This window comes from Leuresthes tenuis, unplaced genomic scaffold (assembly GCF_036924035.1).
Source record: "Leuresthes tenuis unplaced genomic scaffold, fLeuTen1.0.hap1 SCAF_10, whole genome shotgun sequence".
Taxonomy (NCBI): Eukaryota; Metazoa; Chordata; class Actinopteri; order Atheriniformes; family Atherinopsidae; genus Leuresthes; species Leuresthes tenuis.
In genome coordinates, this window is record NW_027325364.1 from 8,397,736 (window position 1) to 8,412,674 (window position 14,939).

The following is a 14,939-nucleotide window of genomic DNA, read 5'->3' on the forward strand; positions in this document are numbered from 1 at the left end:
AAGGTGCTCCTATTGACAGCAGCTTACATGGAGAGCCATGTGTGAATGAGAAACACATTGTAACCTAGCTAAGGTTAAGGGGCTGCCCATTTGCATTGTCACTGAGATGTTGGCCCAACCCTAGGTTTTTTTTTTTTAAATCTGTTTTATATTTATTGTAGTTTTACTAAAATAACAGCATGTTGTATTAATAAGGATTTGATAGCAGTGATTAACACCATAAAATTATAAGAAAAATGGGGAACAATACAGCTGAGAAGTAGTCATTTCCTCATAGAATACAATCTGCACCATTTTAGCAATCAGCAGTGTCAGACCCCTTCTGATTGTTTAGTCTTTTCGAACCTGGAGGCAACATTGGTCTTAAAGTTACAGGTTTTTCATATCGGCTGAAGCAGACAGCCATCACTGTGTGGTAGAGGGTGGAGCAGAATGAGCTTGATGCCGTTGAAAGTTTGACAAATATACAAGGCTGAATTTATGTCAAGCAAATGTAGACATTTAACTTTTACTATTTTTTAGTATTTAGATTTTTCGACTACAGGAGAAACAAAAGAAAAAATGTGGAGCTGTCAAAGTATAAAAGTCATTCTTCAGTATTATGTTGGTATATAAGAGGACAAAGTGGCGTCTTTTTCGTTTTGTGCAGAGCTGTTTTTGCTCTCTGTTTTAGATCCCACCTTTAACAAATATTAAGGGTGCAACGATTAGTCGACTTTGTCGACAAAAATCGATAACATAATTAGTCGCCGACGTATTTAATTCTCAGTAATTGTCGGTTACGTGAGCACACGTCTTTTTCACGCTGTCAAGCCGAACATTTTCATTTATCATTTTTCTTACGGAGTGAGTTATCTCACTTCCTACCTATCTCTGCTAAGAGATGCATGCCTGTTACGTAAATAATAGACCTGTATAGACATAGTAGAATGGCTGCAGCGGAATTATCCTCCTCTCGTTCAAAAGTGTCCTGGGTCTGGGAGCATGTCACCCTCGGCACCCAGAAAAAATAGATTACCTGCAAGTTTTGTAAAGCGGACCTCATGTATCACGGGAGCACGTCTGTCATGCATGAACATTTGAAGAGGAAGCAGGTTGGAGCTCTGGGAGACGCGGACTCACCATGGTAAGATATTTAGCTTGTTAGCGTAGCCTGCTAGCTATAAATAAGCGGAGTTGTCTTGGCTTTTAACATTAAAGTGCAACATTGAAATTGTATCATTCAACTTCACAGTCTAAAGTTAAAACCAAGCTGTATTCTTTTTCACTTCTTCACTTTTTGGTATTGATTTGACTGTTGGTGCATTACACCCGCACTCTTCTGAGCATTTTCAGGTAATGTTAATGTTAAAAGTCAAGATGAAATATGGATTAAATGTATCCTTTTTCAGTTTTAGATTGTTTTAATTGGTTAATTACCAATTAAAACAAATCGATTGATCGATGACGAGTCGACTATCAAAAATAGTCGTTAGTTGCAGCCCTAACAAATACATAATTCACTCAATACAAACATAAATGACACACGAAGGCAATATAAAGATACATCCACAGCGATTGTTAGTATCTAAGCATTGGCCCTGTATTGTTCAGTTGAATTAGTCTCCAGTTGGATAGTAGGGTGAGTCTTGCGGTTAAACTGGATCCTTAATGGCAACCACTAGAATAAAAGCTTGAAATGGCCATGTTCCCTGTTAAAGGTTAGATTTGGGACATGTTTTATTCATGCTGCTGGACTCAGCTCCGACACTTTGATGCTGCCTAAGGTCAAGCAGGTGGTGGGTGTTCCTTTTATTTAGCTGTGATCAGAGTAATCATATTTGTTCTTTAATTAAGTGAATGACCAGTCGTGGCTCACTGCTGATATGTTTGTTTCAAATTTGACTATCTGGATTTGTGCACTTGTTTATGGGCTGATTGGTTGGCTGAATTTCTGATTAAACCTGTTATCAGTCTTGATAATATAGGAAATTCACGCTAAGTTAATATATTTCAGTTAAGTTATACTGGTAAACCTACATGCATATTCTTTCTTTTATTTATATATATATATATATATATATATATATATATATATATCCTCCTAAATTAAACTAATGGAGATATTAAGGATACTAACTTTGATGACAGCAGTTGAACTCTTGCAGAACTTTAAGAAAAAAGCTGAAATAACATCTGAATCAAGGTGCCAGTTTGACATCTTTTAGTGCACTACACAGCTTAAAGTCTGGAGTTTAATTTGGAGTGACCATTCAGTCATATTTGTTCCAGTGTATCCTTTCTATCCTCTATATTAGTATTATGGCTCGTGTTGAAAAGATATTAGGAAATAGAAGCGCAGTTTACTTTGCATACATCTCTATTAGAAGACAAGGTTATCGTTAAAGAGCAGGATTCTCTTGTTATCCACCCTATGCTGCGGCAGTTATCCAGACAGCTGGTTTAATCTCCTTAAGAGGTAGAACGATACACTGGTGTAATGCAGCCTTGGCTGGAGCTCCTGCTTATGATCTGAAAGTAACTTGACTTTCACTGTTTATAGGTTTCCCTTTCTCATTGATGTATTACCAGAATCATGTCATGTTTAAGAATCACATCAACTTGGACTTTATGGAAAAAAAATCCTCCTATGTTTAAGTGAACCACTGTAAAGTCCTCCTATTAACAGGTTACTTTAATTCCTTTTAATGCTAAATTGTTATTACCATACTGTCTGTCTGGATGAAACATTGAAATGTAAGACTTGTGTAACATTTTCTTATGTCCATGAGTAGAATACTTGCTCTGTACCTATTCTGAAACATGACGCTCCATGCCCATTAGGTATTCTGACTGTTAAAACTTTTTGCAGGTTTAACCCTAACCCTACTGTGCATTGAGATTTAAAGAACAAACTTTATGAAGGTGCAGGTGTGATGCTGATCTGACATGAGTCGGGGTGTGGAGAGTGCTGGTTTATGTCTCGTACGTTACTCTGACATGAAAAAAAACCCATAAAACCTCTGCAGATAAGAGTTTTAAAGCACTCACAACAACCAGGTCATTACAACGTGTTTCTATTTTTGGCGCGTTAACAACGAATAATTCCTTGTTCTTCTTTATCTCCTTAAAGGGCATGACCATCAAACCCCTGGTGGAGCTGCTGGCAGTGAAGAAGAAACAAGAGGCCAAGCGCTCAATTAATGAGGAGATCCACACCCAGGTACAGTCTGTCAAAAGACATTAGATCTCCCTGTATGTGTATAGGTGACCCAGAACCTTTTGCCATGCAGGTGGCATCTGAAATGTCAAAATGGTTTAGAAAGTTTTCAATCACAGCACATCCTCTGCATGATAACATTTGACACAGGAAGAAAATGCAGGTAAGTCCTGCAGCTCTCTCCTTCCCTGAGCTTCGACAGCGAGACGTTCTCTCTTCCCCTTTTTCAAACACAGAAATACAAATATCACCAATGATGTCCTTATCAAATGCATTTGCTGAATATATAGGAATTGGAATGAATTAGCAGTATGATTGATTAATTATTAGCTGCAGTTGTGAAGTCCTTTCAGTTGTAGTTTCTTGAAAATGTGACCTTTTATTCTAAAAAGTCTCTCAGACCGTTTAGTCAGATCTTGATCTTTACCTCCACCTGCTGGCCTTTTGGCGGTACTTCATAATTAAGTAAATGTAAATCTGGAGATTTTAATCAAAAAACAGTTTTTAATTTGGCTGCACAACAAAAGCTTTGTACAGTCTGGCTTTCTTCTATCTTTAAGTTTCGGTGTTATGAAAATGTAGCTACAGTGGTTCATGGAGTGTTTTACAGCTATGGATATAACTCAGACAGATTCACAGTCACACACACACACACACCCAGGGTTTTTAGTGATGAGTCATCGGTTCTCATGAAAGGACTCAGAATGCCATCCAGGCTTCTGACTTGTGTTTGTTTACTGTTTTATTGTTTTGCAAAAGATGAGTTGAGATATCCGTTCAACCAGTCACAACGTGCTGCAGGTTCTAGTGGAGATTTAGCTGCTGTTTTTGTTGTTAAGGTGGAAATTGCATAAGTCACAATACAATGCTACCAAGATGCTCCTGACAGTGACCGTGGTGTCACAATATGCTGTTGATTATGTAATGTTTGTATTGTTTGTCAGATTTCTGAAGCTGAACAGAAAAGCTTTCAGATGCAATTTCACTGCATCATGAGGGTTTAGAGATGGCTCACATAAAAAAGCATTTACAGTTTTGTGTCTACCTCTGTGCTTTCGTAGCACAGCCTTTACAATTGTTTCTGTATTCCAATATTACATTGGCATGAGCGGTGATACTTGAAGCTCCAGAATTAAGAGTTTCTAATAAAAGAAGGGTACATGTATTATCAGAAGAAAACTTATATTGGTGTCTTGATCATTTGACTTACTTGACTCTCTGCAGAAACTTTCTGGAGAGACAGCACTTTAAAAATGAGACTTTGAGCACTGCTTATATAAAGCATTCATCTCTGATAAAGCAGAAGTGGATTCGGTAGTTCTGCTTAATGACTTGTTACTATAGCAACACTGCCCGTCAGACTGTCTGACGGCTTAGTCAGAGCAGAGGGGGCAATCTGCGGGCAGACTACAGTCTGAACAACGAATGCTTGGGTACATCTCTCTGGTTCTCTGAGCAGCCATACTGCCGCTGGTAATAAACTCTGTCCAATCAATCACCCTCCTTCTGCTGCTGCTGCTGTTTCCTTTTCTCTCTGGATTCCATTTTAAAGCTTGTCACCTGCTGTTTTTCATAATGATGTTGGCAGTCTAACCAGAGAGGTTGACTTTAGTGTTTGGCATGGCAACAGCAGTGAGACAAACAGTAATATGCGTGGTCCTGGAGTGTCTGTAATCACTGTTCGTAATCCTTATGATTCATATACCAAAGAACTATTGCATATTTTCTCTCAAGTTTTCTTATTTAAAATACAGTGAACTCTCACATATGTTAAACAGGCTCTTGGATGACAGAGGCTTGTTCTCACGCATTACATTTTATACCTTGCTTTGTTTGTTTTTACATTCAAACTTATTCAGTCTGAAGAATTTTCATCAACTTCTTTGCTTTCATTATGCAGTTCCTTGACCACTTACTCACGGGAATTGAAGATATCTGTGGACACTATGGACATCACCACTGGAAGGACAAGTATGGATTTCATTGAGAGCTGATAATGAATCTTGTTGTTTTGAGAGAAAAATGGCTACAGTATTTTCTTTAGTCATTGAAAGGATCAGATCAAAGATGTTCAGGCTGATAATGTTTCTAATAATTTGTTTCAATCATATTAAAACTGAGAAAAGCAAGAGAATCTTTGACTGACCAAAACTGTTAATTTTCTGTCATATTTGGCTTACTATTTTCAGCTGAAAATAATTTTACTGTTGAATTATTGCTAGCAGTCACAAATCCCATCATTCGGCCAGTCTTACTCCTTATGATGTGCAGACTCTGCCTGACATGTTCTTAACGTTCTGTTCCCTTCTCTCTGTTTTCATTCATCACTGCCGTCCTCCTCTCAGGCTGAACCGCTTCAACAAGAAGTATGTGAAGAAGTGCCTGATAGCAGGCGAGCGCTCCAAAGAGCCACAGCTCATCGCTTTCTACCACAAGATGGAGATGAAACAGGCCATTGAGCTGGTGGCGAGTGGAGGGGGGGCGAAGCTGCCTTCTGCTGTGCCTTCCACTGTTTCCATGCAGTGAGTACTGAGAAGCCTTGTGCTGTTAACATTTATTTAAGTCAACTTTGACGTAGTTGTTTAATTCCACAACATCAGTCGCAGATTTGACGTGTTTAGGTCAAATTTAGCCTTTCACAGTAAGACATGCAACTTAGATTTATTTAAGTTTGAAATTGGGGAGAAATAGATATTTTCTTTTTTAGGGTGTTTTTATTATGTTGTGCGTTGTGTTGTGCCTCTATCTCATTGCTTTAGAGGTAGAGGTGCTGGCCAATAAGAGGACGACAAATTGCTTTTCTTTTCAGCATTTATGTAATACATAAATACTTAAATACAATTTAAATCACCAAGAACAGAAAATAACAGTACTTTACTGTTAGCAAACTTCTTTTTTTATAGAGAACGTAAACATCGTGCTGGGCTGCATCTTTTGAAGAATGCCCTCTTTTAAGGGTGCTTGCCACTGTTGTCCCCTGGTTAGCTTGTGTTTAACTGTAACAGTGCTGCTAAAGATAAACAGCGTGCATCCATAGCTAAAATCCTGTAACTTGTTAAAACTTGTCTTTTAACTTGCAGTGGAAAGATGTTTTATAGATGGTTGTGTTTTCACAAAAAACTAAACATGATTTGATGTGTTTGGCTGTTCTCACCGGTCTACAATGCAAAATCTCTGATCATTTCCCCGTTTGTGTTTTAGGAACATTCAGCCGAAGAAGACACCTGCTCCTAAACCTGCAGAGAGAGCTCTTCCACAGCTGCCCAAAGGCCGAGAGGAGGAGATCAGGAAAATCCTCAGGAGCAATCTTCAGAGGACACGACAGAGGGTAACACTGCTGATACCGTGTGCTTTTCTAATTAAATAAGTGGGGCCTGAGTATGTTGTTATTGATACTTATTTGTTTTTAAGTGCTCATATGTTACTGATGTACTTGCATGTTATTTTAATATAATTTTTTTTTAATCTATTTATTGATTTTTTTTTTTTTTTCCTGAGTTAGTGGCTGTACTCAGACAGTAAATAAGCACTGTTACTGGAATAATGCACCGTCTTTATGTTACGTTTTCCTTGCCTATATTTCTCAGCTGCGCTCCTACAATAGACACACTCTGGTGGCTGATCCGTATGAGGATGGATTTAGCGACTTGCTTCTGAAGAAACAGAAGATGATTGAGCTGGAGAAGAAGGTAACCTGAACAGAACAGAACAGAACAGAACATGTTTCATCAATCAGTCAGCGTTAAAGAAGTTTGAGACTGTTTGAAAACATCAGGATATCTGTAATCTTACGCTTGGTGAGCCACACAGACTCGGGTAGATTATGAGAAATGTTGTTGCCTGCAAAGAATCAGCAAACAGCAGGTCCACTATCTCATGCTGGCCCAGCAATCATTAAAGGATTTTAGCCTAAAGTATGATTTGTGTTCTAATTAGTCCACCTTCGGTCTCCCAAAATTGAATTTCTCCACACAAAGGAGCTGATTAAATCCCACAGCTGAACAGTCCTTCCACTGTCTTCCATTTCATCTGCCCGTAATTGGAAAATGAAATTGACTCCCGTTTAGGGTAAATCGAAGGTGCTGGAAGCAACTTTAGACTCAAAGGGATTTCTGCTCGCTCCAATAAAGCAACACATAACTTTAATGAAGTTTCCTAAAGACGTTGATTAATGATGATTGACTGGGAACTTTTTAGTTTGGTCACATTTTCTGAGCAGTTAATTGAGTCAGAATGTTCATGTCCCATATGAAAGCCTTTTTAAACGTACATTTCTTATTGTTTATCCTACGAAACAAATAATATTTCTGTGTTGTCTCAGATTAAAGAGATGACTAACCACCTGACGGTGCCTGCTGCTCCTCCTGACTCTCCAACCATGCGCAGAGCCAGGCTGGCCTCAGGTAAGTTCATCCATCTTGGTTTCAGCCAAACACAGTCGCTACCGCAGTAGCTTTCACCATTTTATTGTCGGGTACAGCTTGACACAAAAGAAGAAAATTCACCGTGTCACAAATGGGATCCAGACGGACTTGACGTTGTATTTTGTTGGGGTGACACTGCGTCTCTTCACCACACCCTCTGTGATAGATATTTCCCTCACTAATGGAAATATGTTTGCATGTGTCAGCCAGCATGTAAACCAGTGTATGGTTTCATTTTAGGCAGCGATACTGATTTCAAACCTGATCTGCAGCAAAAAGGAAGCAAAAATTGCTCAGGTATGTAGTGGGTGTAGACGGGACTCATTTCATGTTGCGTTGGGCCAACAGCAGTTCTAACACGCATGCTTGTAAACCTTCACTCATTTTTCATTACTAATAAGAGATCTAATGGGCTGGGTTTAATTCTGATGAGCATGTCACCTGTAGGTAGCTGTAGGGAGCTATTCCAGCATGTATTGGACCATCAATCATTGTGACCGACTTTGCTGTATTTGTGTTGTACTGTAAAGTATTAGTTAAGTTCTCACAGCCTGTTGTTGTCTAGTTAGGGAACTTTTTTAAAAAACTTTTTATATTTGTATGTTCATGCATGCTGATGGAATGATGGTCTGATATTAAAGCCTGTTAAGTTAGTTTCCTTGATAATTGTATCTTTGTCCTGCCTATAGATCCGCAAACCTACAATGTAAAGCCAACAGATGGCGTGCCGGCCATCAAGGTAGACCTGGCATCTCCGCAGTCTCCAGACTCTGTTAGCGTGTTTGACGAGTTCAATCGGGCTGACCAGCAGAGATCAGGGGAGGACCAGGGCCTGATCATGAAATCTCCTTCAGGGTCAAGCGGACCAAACAAGCACGGTAAAGAGGATGAAGCAAGAGATCAGCAGAAGCTAATGAGGTGTCTGAGTGACCCCGGTCCCAGTGCAGACGAAGATGAACCCTTCCTGCCTTAGGATGCAAAGCGCAGACAGAGAGGTCAGGCTGCACGACCCTCCTTCACTGGTGAAATGATCTCTGTGGTTCACACAAACCAAACAAGCCAAAACCGCTAATGCTGTAAGAACCAGGAGTAAAAAGCAAAAAGGAAGAGCCAGAGAAAAAAAAATAGAGCCATCGGTTTGTTATTTTTATGGCTGTTTATTTCTTCAGACAGGAAGTGGAACAGCCGCTGCTGGACCCACTGTCTGAGAAATGATGGATTTTATGTTCAACGGTCCGAGACGTTCAGGAAAGAACTATGCATTACCAAAGGTTTGGACTGTTTTTGTGTCAGACAATGTTATTTTAATGTTGTGTCAGATTTTTTTTCTCTTTGTTTCATTGTTTGCACCGTTGTTAGTTTAAATTTGATCATGGTTTTACAACTTTTGGGGGCTCTAGTCCTAAATGTAATCAACAAACCTTTCACTTTCACTCATGGAGCTCTGGGTTCTGTTTCTAATTGTCTTTGTGTCACTTGAAATTGCTGGATATCCAAACATTTTAGATGTAGCTATTTGAAATATTTTGCCTTATTTAACGTCAAATAAGTGCATTTTTCTCTCTTTTTTTAAATCAACATATTTTAATGTCACTACCGCGTTTGTACTTGTTAGACGTAGGTTAAAAGCAGGGTGTATTTCCTCACTGTGCAAACCACTTTGTAAAAGAACCACAGTTGTTTATAGTCAGGCTTACAGACGATGGCTGAGTGCAGGAGTTATGTGAACTGTAGAAAACCCTCTCTATTGTGGGAGATCGGAGAGGTTTTGACCCGAAAACGAAGTTAAGCTGCTCAGAGGTTTTGGTTTGCCGTCATACATGCGTCCTCATCTAAGTTATCCCTTTTCTGTGTGAGCGTTTTAGGTTTTGTCTCCATTTAAAGCACCCTTTAAAACTCTGATTCAGGGGCTGTTAAAGCAGAGCCCCTTTCCCATGCCACATATTCTAAATGTGTCTTAAGTCTGTACAAGAATCATCTCATGTCTCCTAACCTTCAGAATCTAAAGCCGGTCATGGCATGTCATGGCAAAAAAATAAATATATGTACCGGTATTTAATTCTATGCAGTATGGCCGTTTAAAATGTGTAGATTAACTATAATATCCTCTATTTATCAATACCCTTTAAAAGTCTTAATCTCTAATCTTGCAAATCACTGCTGAAGGCGAAGCTGAAATCAAAACTGGGGCATTAAGAAAAACAGTCACTGAAAACAATTAACATGGACTTTTACACATCTTGAGCTTTGCTCGTCACACGTGTCATTCTCCGCTGTAAATATATGCTGAGCCTGACACCACTGAGCAGTCGTTTAATCGCGGTTTATTCAAATAATCAAGATCACGCCTGCATGATTGTCTTGGGTCAGCTGTGTGAAAACAGCTGGATAAATCGAACAGATTGTTGACGAACGTCACCCTTTAAATGACGCCATCTTCCTGCACCCCTGTCCTCAGCTGTGGATGTGGCCTATCTGCCTGTTTATTTTTAGAAATTCTAAAAAGGAAACAGGAATTTTCTTTATTCCTCTTATTCTTTATGAGAGTTATGTAAATAATTAGATTATTCATAGGCTTGTGCTGCAATAGTGTTATAAACATGAGCAGCGAAAGACGATTAACGCGTCAACCAAATGTTGTCATGTCAGCTCTATAATACATACAGGAACAGTGTCTATGATAGGCAGTGGAGCATACAGTCTGTGTGTTTTTAACACAGCTGCTCAGTGAATTGCAATATAACACACTGTGAATTACTGTTGTGATGATTTTCATTCATTTGAACATCTCAGAACACCGCGTCACAGTTGAAATTAGATTTTTACAGTTACAAGTATTATTTGAGCCAAGTCTAATATCACTTCATTCCAAAAAAACAGACAAATATTCCCATGCAGGCTGTTCAGAGACCAGGCTGTGGAGAGCAGACTTAAGCTTTGTAACCCAGCCTGACTGACGCAGCGCGAGCGAGTCATTGTTCCTGCTTTCTGACCATGTTCTGGGTGTCCGTGACGACGGACTTTTTCCTGATCCTCTTACATCCAGAAAGCTCACGTTACAGCTCAGGTGAAAGAACAGAGGGCCGTACGGTGGTTTTGGTTTGCACTGTCACCTCCTGGGTCGAATCTCGGCTGGGGCTGCATGCTAGGGTTCTCCCTGGGTACTCCGGCTTCCTCCCATAGTCCAGAAACATGCATATTCGCTTAACTGGTGATTCTAAACTGACTGTAGGAGGAAGTTTGACTGTCAGGTGACCCTGAATAAGAAAAAGGATGGATGGATGGTGTAAAGAGCAGAAACAGCCGGCAGGTGTGTTCACCTCCTCCCACTCTGCTTCTCTTAAGCATCTGGAAATGGTTTGCTATGGTGGTTATTTTCATTCTTTTTTTGCCATGACACCATACCTGCTTTTCAATTTCTAAGAGGGTAGATACAGCTGAGAAGGGAGGATCTATCCTGAAAACATTTAATTTCTCTAAATTTGACTAAATAGATTTCTTGAATTTACTTTCTGAGGATTCAGCATATGTGACAGACTGTCAGAGAGGTAAGCTGAAAATGTCATTAGGGATGATTCAGGGACAAAAAGGTTGTTTCTAAACCTTGAATCTAAAACTTTCAAATCAAATTTGTTCCTTTTAAAGGAAAAGTAAACATTGAATTTCTGAGTCTGAAATGGGGAACAAGCTGCTGCTACAGAAGCCCTGAGAAACATTGAATTCCATCTGTGCTGTCGGGAGCGTTTCTTTGTCGTCTGTCCAGATGTTCTCTGAGTTGGTCACTCAAAGGCAGTTTGTTCCCCTTTAAACCTGTAACTGCTGTGCTCAGTGCAGGAAGTAACGCGTTTCTGAACCTACGCCTGCTTGTTAATGTGTAGCCGTGAGAACGAAGAGCAGATTATCTGTCTGAGAAACTATACGATTGCTTAGGGATGGGGATCAAATGAAGAGAACCAAAAAAGATTTATATTTACAATAAAAAATCCTCACAAGACGTGACATGTTGATGTTTACTTTACATTATTCCAAAGACATTGATTTCTATACAAAAGAAACACTATTTTCATACTTTTCTTTTTCATACCAAATGCATCTTGTGAGCAAACATTGGAGAGTAATGTTTGGTGCAGAAAACCTATTTGAAGCCATATAGCCTATAGAAGAACCTGTGTTATTATATTCAAGCATATGAATACATCCGTTCATATGCTCATCAGTTATGCCTTTGGAAAAACCTTTCCTGTTAAATCATCTGCATCGTTTCCTCTTGTTTAAAAGAATGCTTTTTGATCTCAGTGTAAACGCAAACTGAATGTTCACCTACGGCAATGAATCGTTTCAAGTTGTGGAAGTTGTACTCACTGGAAGAGGAAGTCAGCGCTGTTGCCTCACCAGCATTCACCTTAGCCCTGAGTCATTTAAGACATGCTTTACATGTTCAAGTGCTTTATTGTGAAAGTTTCGTTTTGATCAGCTTCACTTAACAGCTTCCTTTAATGGCAGAGCGTCGCATCACTCCGTGCTCCACGAACAGCTTCAGGCTTTGATTCACAAAGTGAAAAAATATGCTGAATTTACTCATATCAGCTATGATCAGTTAAGCTTTTAAGCAATGTGCTTAAATTCAATTAGCCTAAAGTCAAATAGTTTATCTGGATAAAGTGAGCTGAGTCCATTGAGGTTTTTTTTTTTTTTTTTTGCATGTTTTAGATTTGAGGTTGAGTTTGCTGTGGTGATTTCATCTTTCCAACATATAACTATAATAATTTATAGTGAAATGAATGGATACTAACAGTAGATGAGCCATAAGCATGAATTATTCGTACCACGAGCTAAAACCTGCCAAAACACTGGCACCTTGACATTTGACCAGCCTTTCAGTGCAATATTAACAGTCACGCTGCAGATTAAGACACCTGTCAGTTATAACCTGTCAGTTATATGACGCACACTCGCATGTCATCAACATCGTGGCCCCTGCGGTGTCATTACTCCGCCACCCAACGACTCTTTCTCCCTTTACCTCGTCTTCCTCCAATTTGTCCGAATCGACCCCCAACGCGCGACACTGTTTCACACAACTCGGAGCACTTTAATGAAGCTGTAACTTTATCTTAAAACGCTGATGTTGGAGTGAGCAATAAAAGGCTTTAGTTTAGTGTACGCATTGCACATTAGGTTACATGTCACGGGGAAAAGGAATGTACTTTATGATGGGCCTTATAACAGGAATGAGCTTTGTACAAAGAAGCTGGGATTTAAAATCTTAGTGAATGTTATGCCATATGGATTATATTCCCCTTTTAGTCATTTTGTCTGCTTTAACTCCATGTGATCGAATGTGTATCAATCAATTATTTGTTGTTTTCAAATGGAAATATTGCAATGATTATGAATATTTTTTATTTTATTTTCACATACAAACTAATATACTGTATATAAGAGGACAAAACAAATGTATTAGAGATTTAAAATGTACAAATGAGAATCTGAGAAACAAAGTGTGCACTTTCTTCTTCAGTAATCAGCCGCTTGAAGCATTCCATTGCAATGACCACTAAGACTAACAACCGTAATGTAAAGTATGCCCAAAACTATACATTAAAGTTTTACTTTATAACACACCTGTATCCATGTGTCGTGGTTTGATATTCATGGCTTGCGTGAAGAGAAATGTTTACTTTTAAGTTGATACATCAGATTTTGGAGAATAAGCTGATGTGTTTTTAAAGCATTGATGGCGTTTTCTCATTTGTGCTGAACGGTTTGCACCTGAGTTAGCCTGAGAGCTTGTAGGAGGTAAATAGAGATTTAAAAAAAAAATAATACCCAGACTTGTTTTAAAGGTGACAAAATTCCCTCACCAGACAAGCCGAAAACACTCTTTGAATCTTCTATTAGACTAAGGTAGAAAATGACTATCTATACTTGGCTTATTGAGCGCATTTGGAACATTTTCAGACTCTCAATGGATATGTTTTTTCTCCTGAAATTCTGCACATTTTTACTCGGTGACAGATCCCACAGTTTATAGGAGTGTAAAAGAAAAAAGGCAGCTGGGACTCGTCATTGACGGGCAACATCCCAGGAACTGGTAACTCGAAGGAAAATATTTTAACTTGCTGCAAACAGGTTATTTAACTGTGGCACAATTAAAAAGAATCTCTGCCCTCCAAATAGTCAACAATAATGTCAAACTTTCCTCATAAAAAGCTAAACATGTCACGAAAAAGTGAGAAGTGTCCAGTTATTTTAACTGTTGGAACGTAAAGCAGCATGAGGGAAGATGATGAACCATAAAACTATGTGCTGGTGACTCATACTGAATTTCCTGGGTCTGAACTTTGGTTTCCTGTCACTTGACAGCTTTTCCTGGCTTTTGACTGTATCTTTGTAGCTTCTTTAACACTTCATGTGCACGCTTGTCCATGAGGAGTGGTGTGACATCCCACCTCTGCAGGGGTGGGGGGAGGTTGCAAAATTTTTGCCAAATTCTCTAGTGTTACTTTGATAAAGCCAGCTTAGATAGCGTGTGACATCACTGCTTCATGGGAAGAACGGCAGGAATTCGCAGTTCTAACATCACGTTCACACAACTAATACAGAGGTGTGTTATCAGCAAAATGTAGTCCTCAGATAATTTAAAGCAGGTCTGTGGGTACTGATAATGCTTGTTTGATACTGCTAATATGTAAATGAGCAGATACTGTTTGTTATTAGTAAGTTACTTTATTAGGATCCCAATTAGCTGCAACAAAAGACTAGCGATTCCTCCTGCAGTCTGACACAATATACATAAATAAAACAAAGTACATTTATGAGAACGAATGTCACAAGGTAATATATACAAAAGACTGGAAATGAGTAGGCAGCTATAATGTGAATATACTATCAATATGGCACCTTGATACATACATACACATTGCACCACACTACTGTAATGTTGCCACATGATGTCTCTAATGTGGCCGACGCCAGTGAAGCTAAGTTACCTTTCTTAAAATGTCACCACTAACCTCATCCTCTTACGCTTGTTTTTAAGTCTCAAAGTGCAATTCTGGAAGTACAAAAATCTGTTGTTTCTATCTAAAATGTACTGAAGAAGAACTGATTGAAGAAATTATTCCAGCCAAGTTCAAATTCCTCAACGAGCAGTCGGTAAAAGAAAAACCAACAAATATAAAAGGATCATCGCACCTGCTTGAGCTTGCAGGGACTTTTTTGTCCAGTAGGGGTGAATGACGCACATCGTAATTAAAATCAGCAGCATTCTGAATATAGACATTCCCAAAAGGAAAACATAAAAGAGATGAGCT

The 14,939-nt window shown here is 39.0% G+C and overlaps 1 protein-coding gene across 2 annotated transcripts in view; it reads left to right on the forward strand.

Moving 5' to 3' along the window:
• The window catches only part of slc9a1a (solute carrier family 9 member A1a), a 30,291-nt gene extending 17,046 nt beyond the window's left edge, over window positions 1-13,245 (forward strand). Inside the window, exons 6-13 of one of the 2 annotated variants that reach the window (XM_072393814.1) lie at window positions 3,113-3,202; window positions 5,100-5,170; window positions 5,545-5,721; window positions 6,401-6,527; window positions 6,787-6,888; window positions 7,521-7,602; window positions 7,864-7,920; window positions 8,313-13,245. In XM_072393814.1, the coding sequence (XP_072249915.1) occupies window positions 3,113-3,202; window positions 5,100-5,170; window positions 5,545-5,721; window positions 6,401-6,527; window positions 6,787-6,888; window positions 7,521-7,602; window positions 7,864-7,920; window positions 8,313-8,596 (990 nt within the window). In that variant the 3' untranslated portion in view covers window positions 8,597-13,245. The remainder of the gene's footprint in view (window positions 1-3,112; window positions 3,203-5,099; window positions 5,171-5,544; window positions 5,722-6,400; window positions 6,528-6,786; window positions 6,889-7,520; window positions 7,603-7,863; window positions 7,921-8,312) is intronic. The other variant, XM_072393815.1, reaches the window with a different exon arrangement.
• The last annotated feature ends 1,694 nt before the right edge of the window (window positions 13,246-14,939 follow it).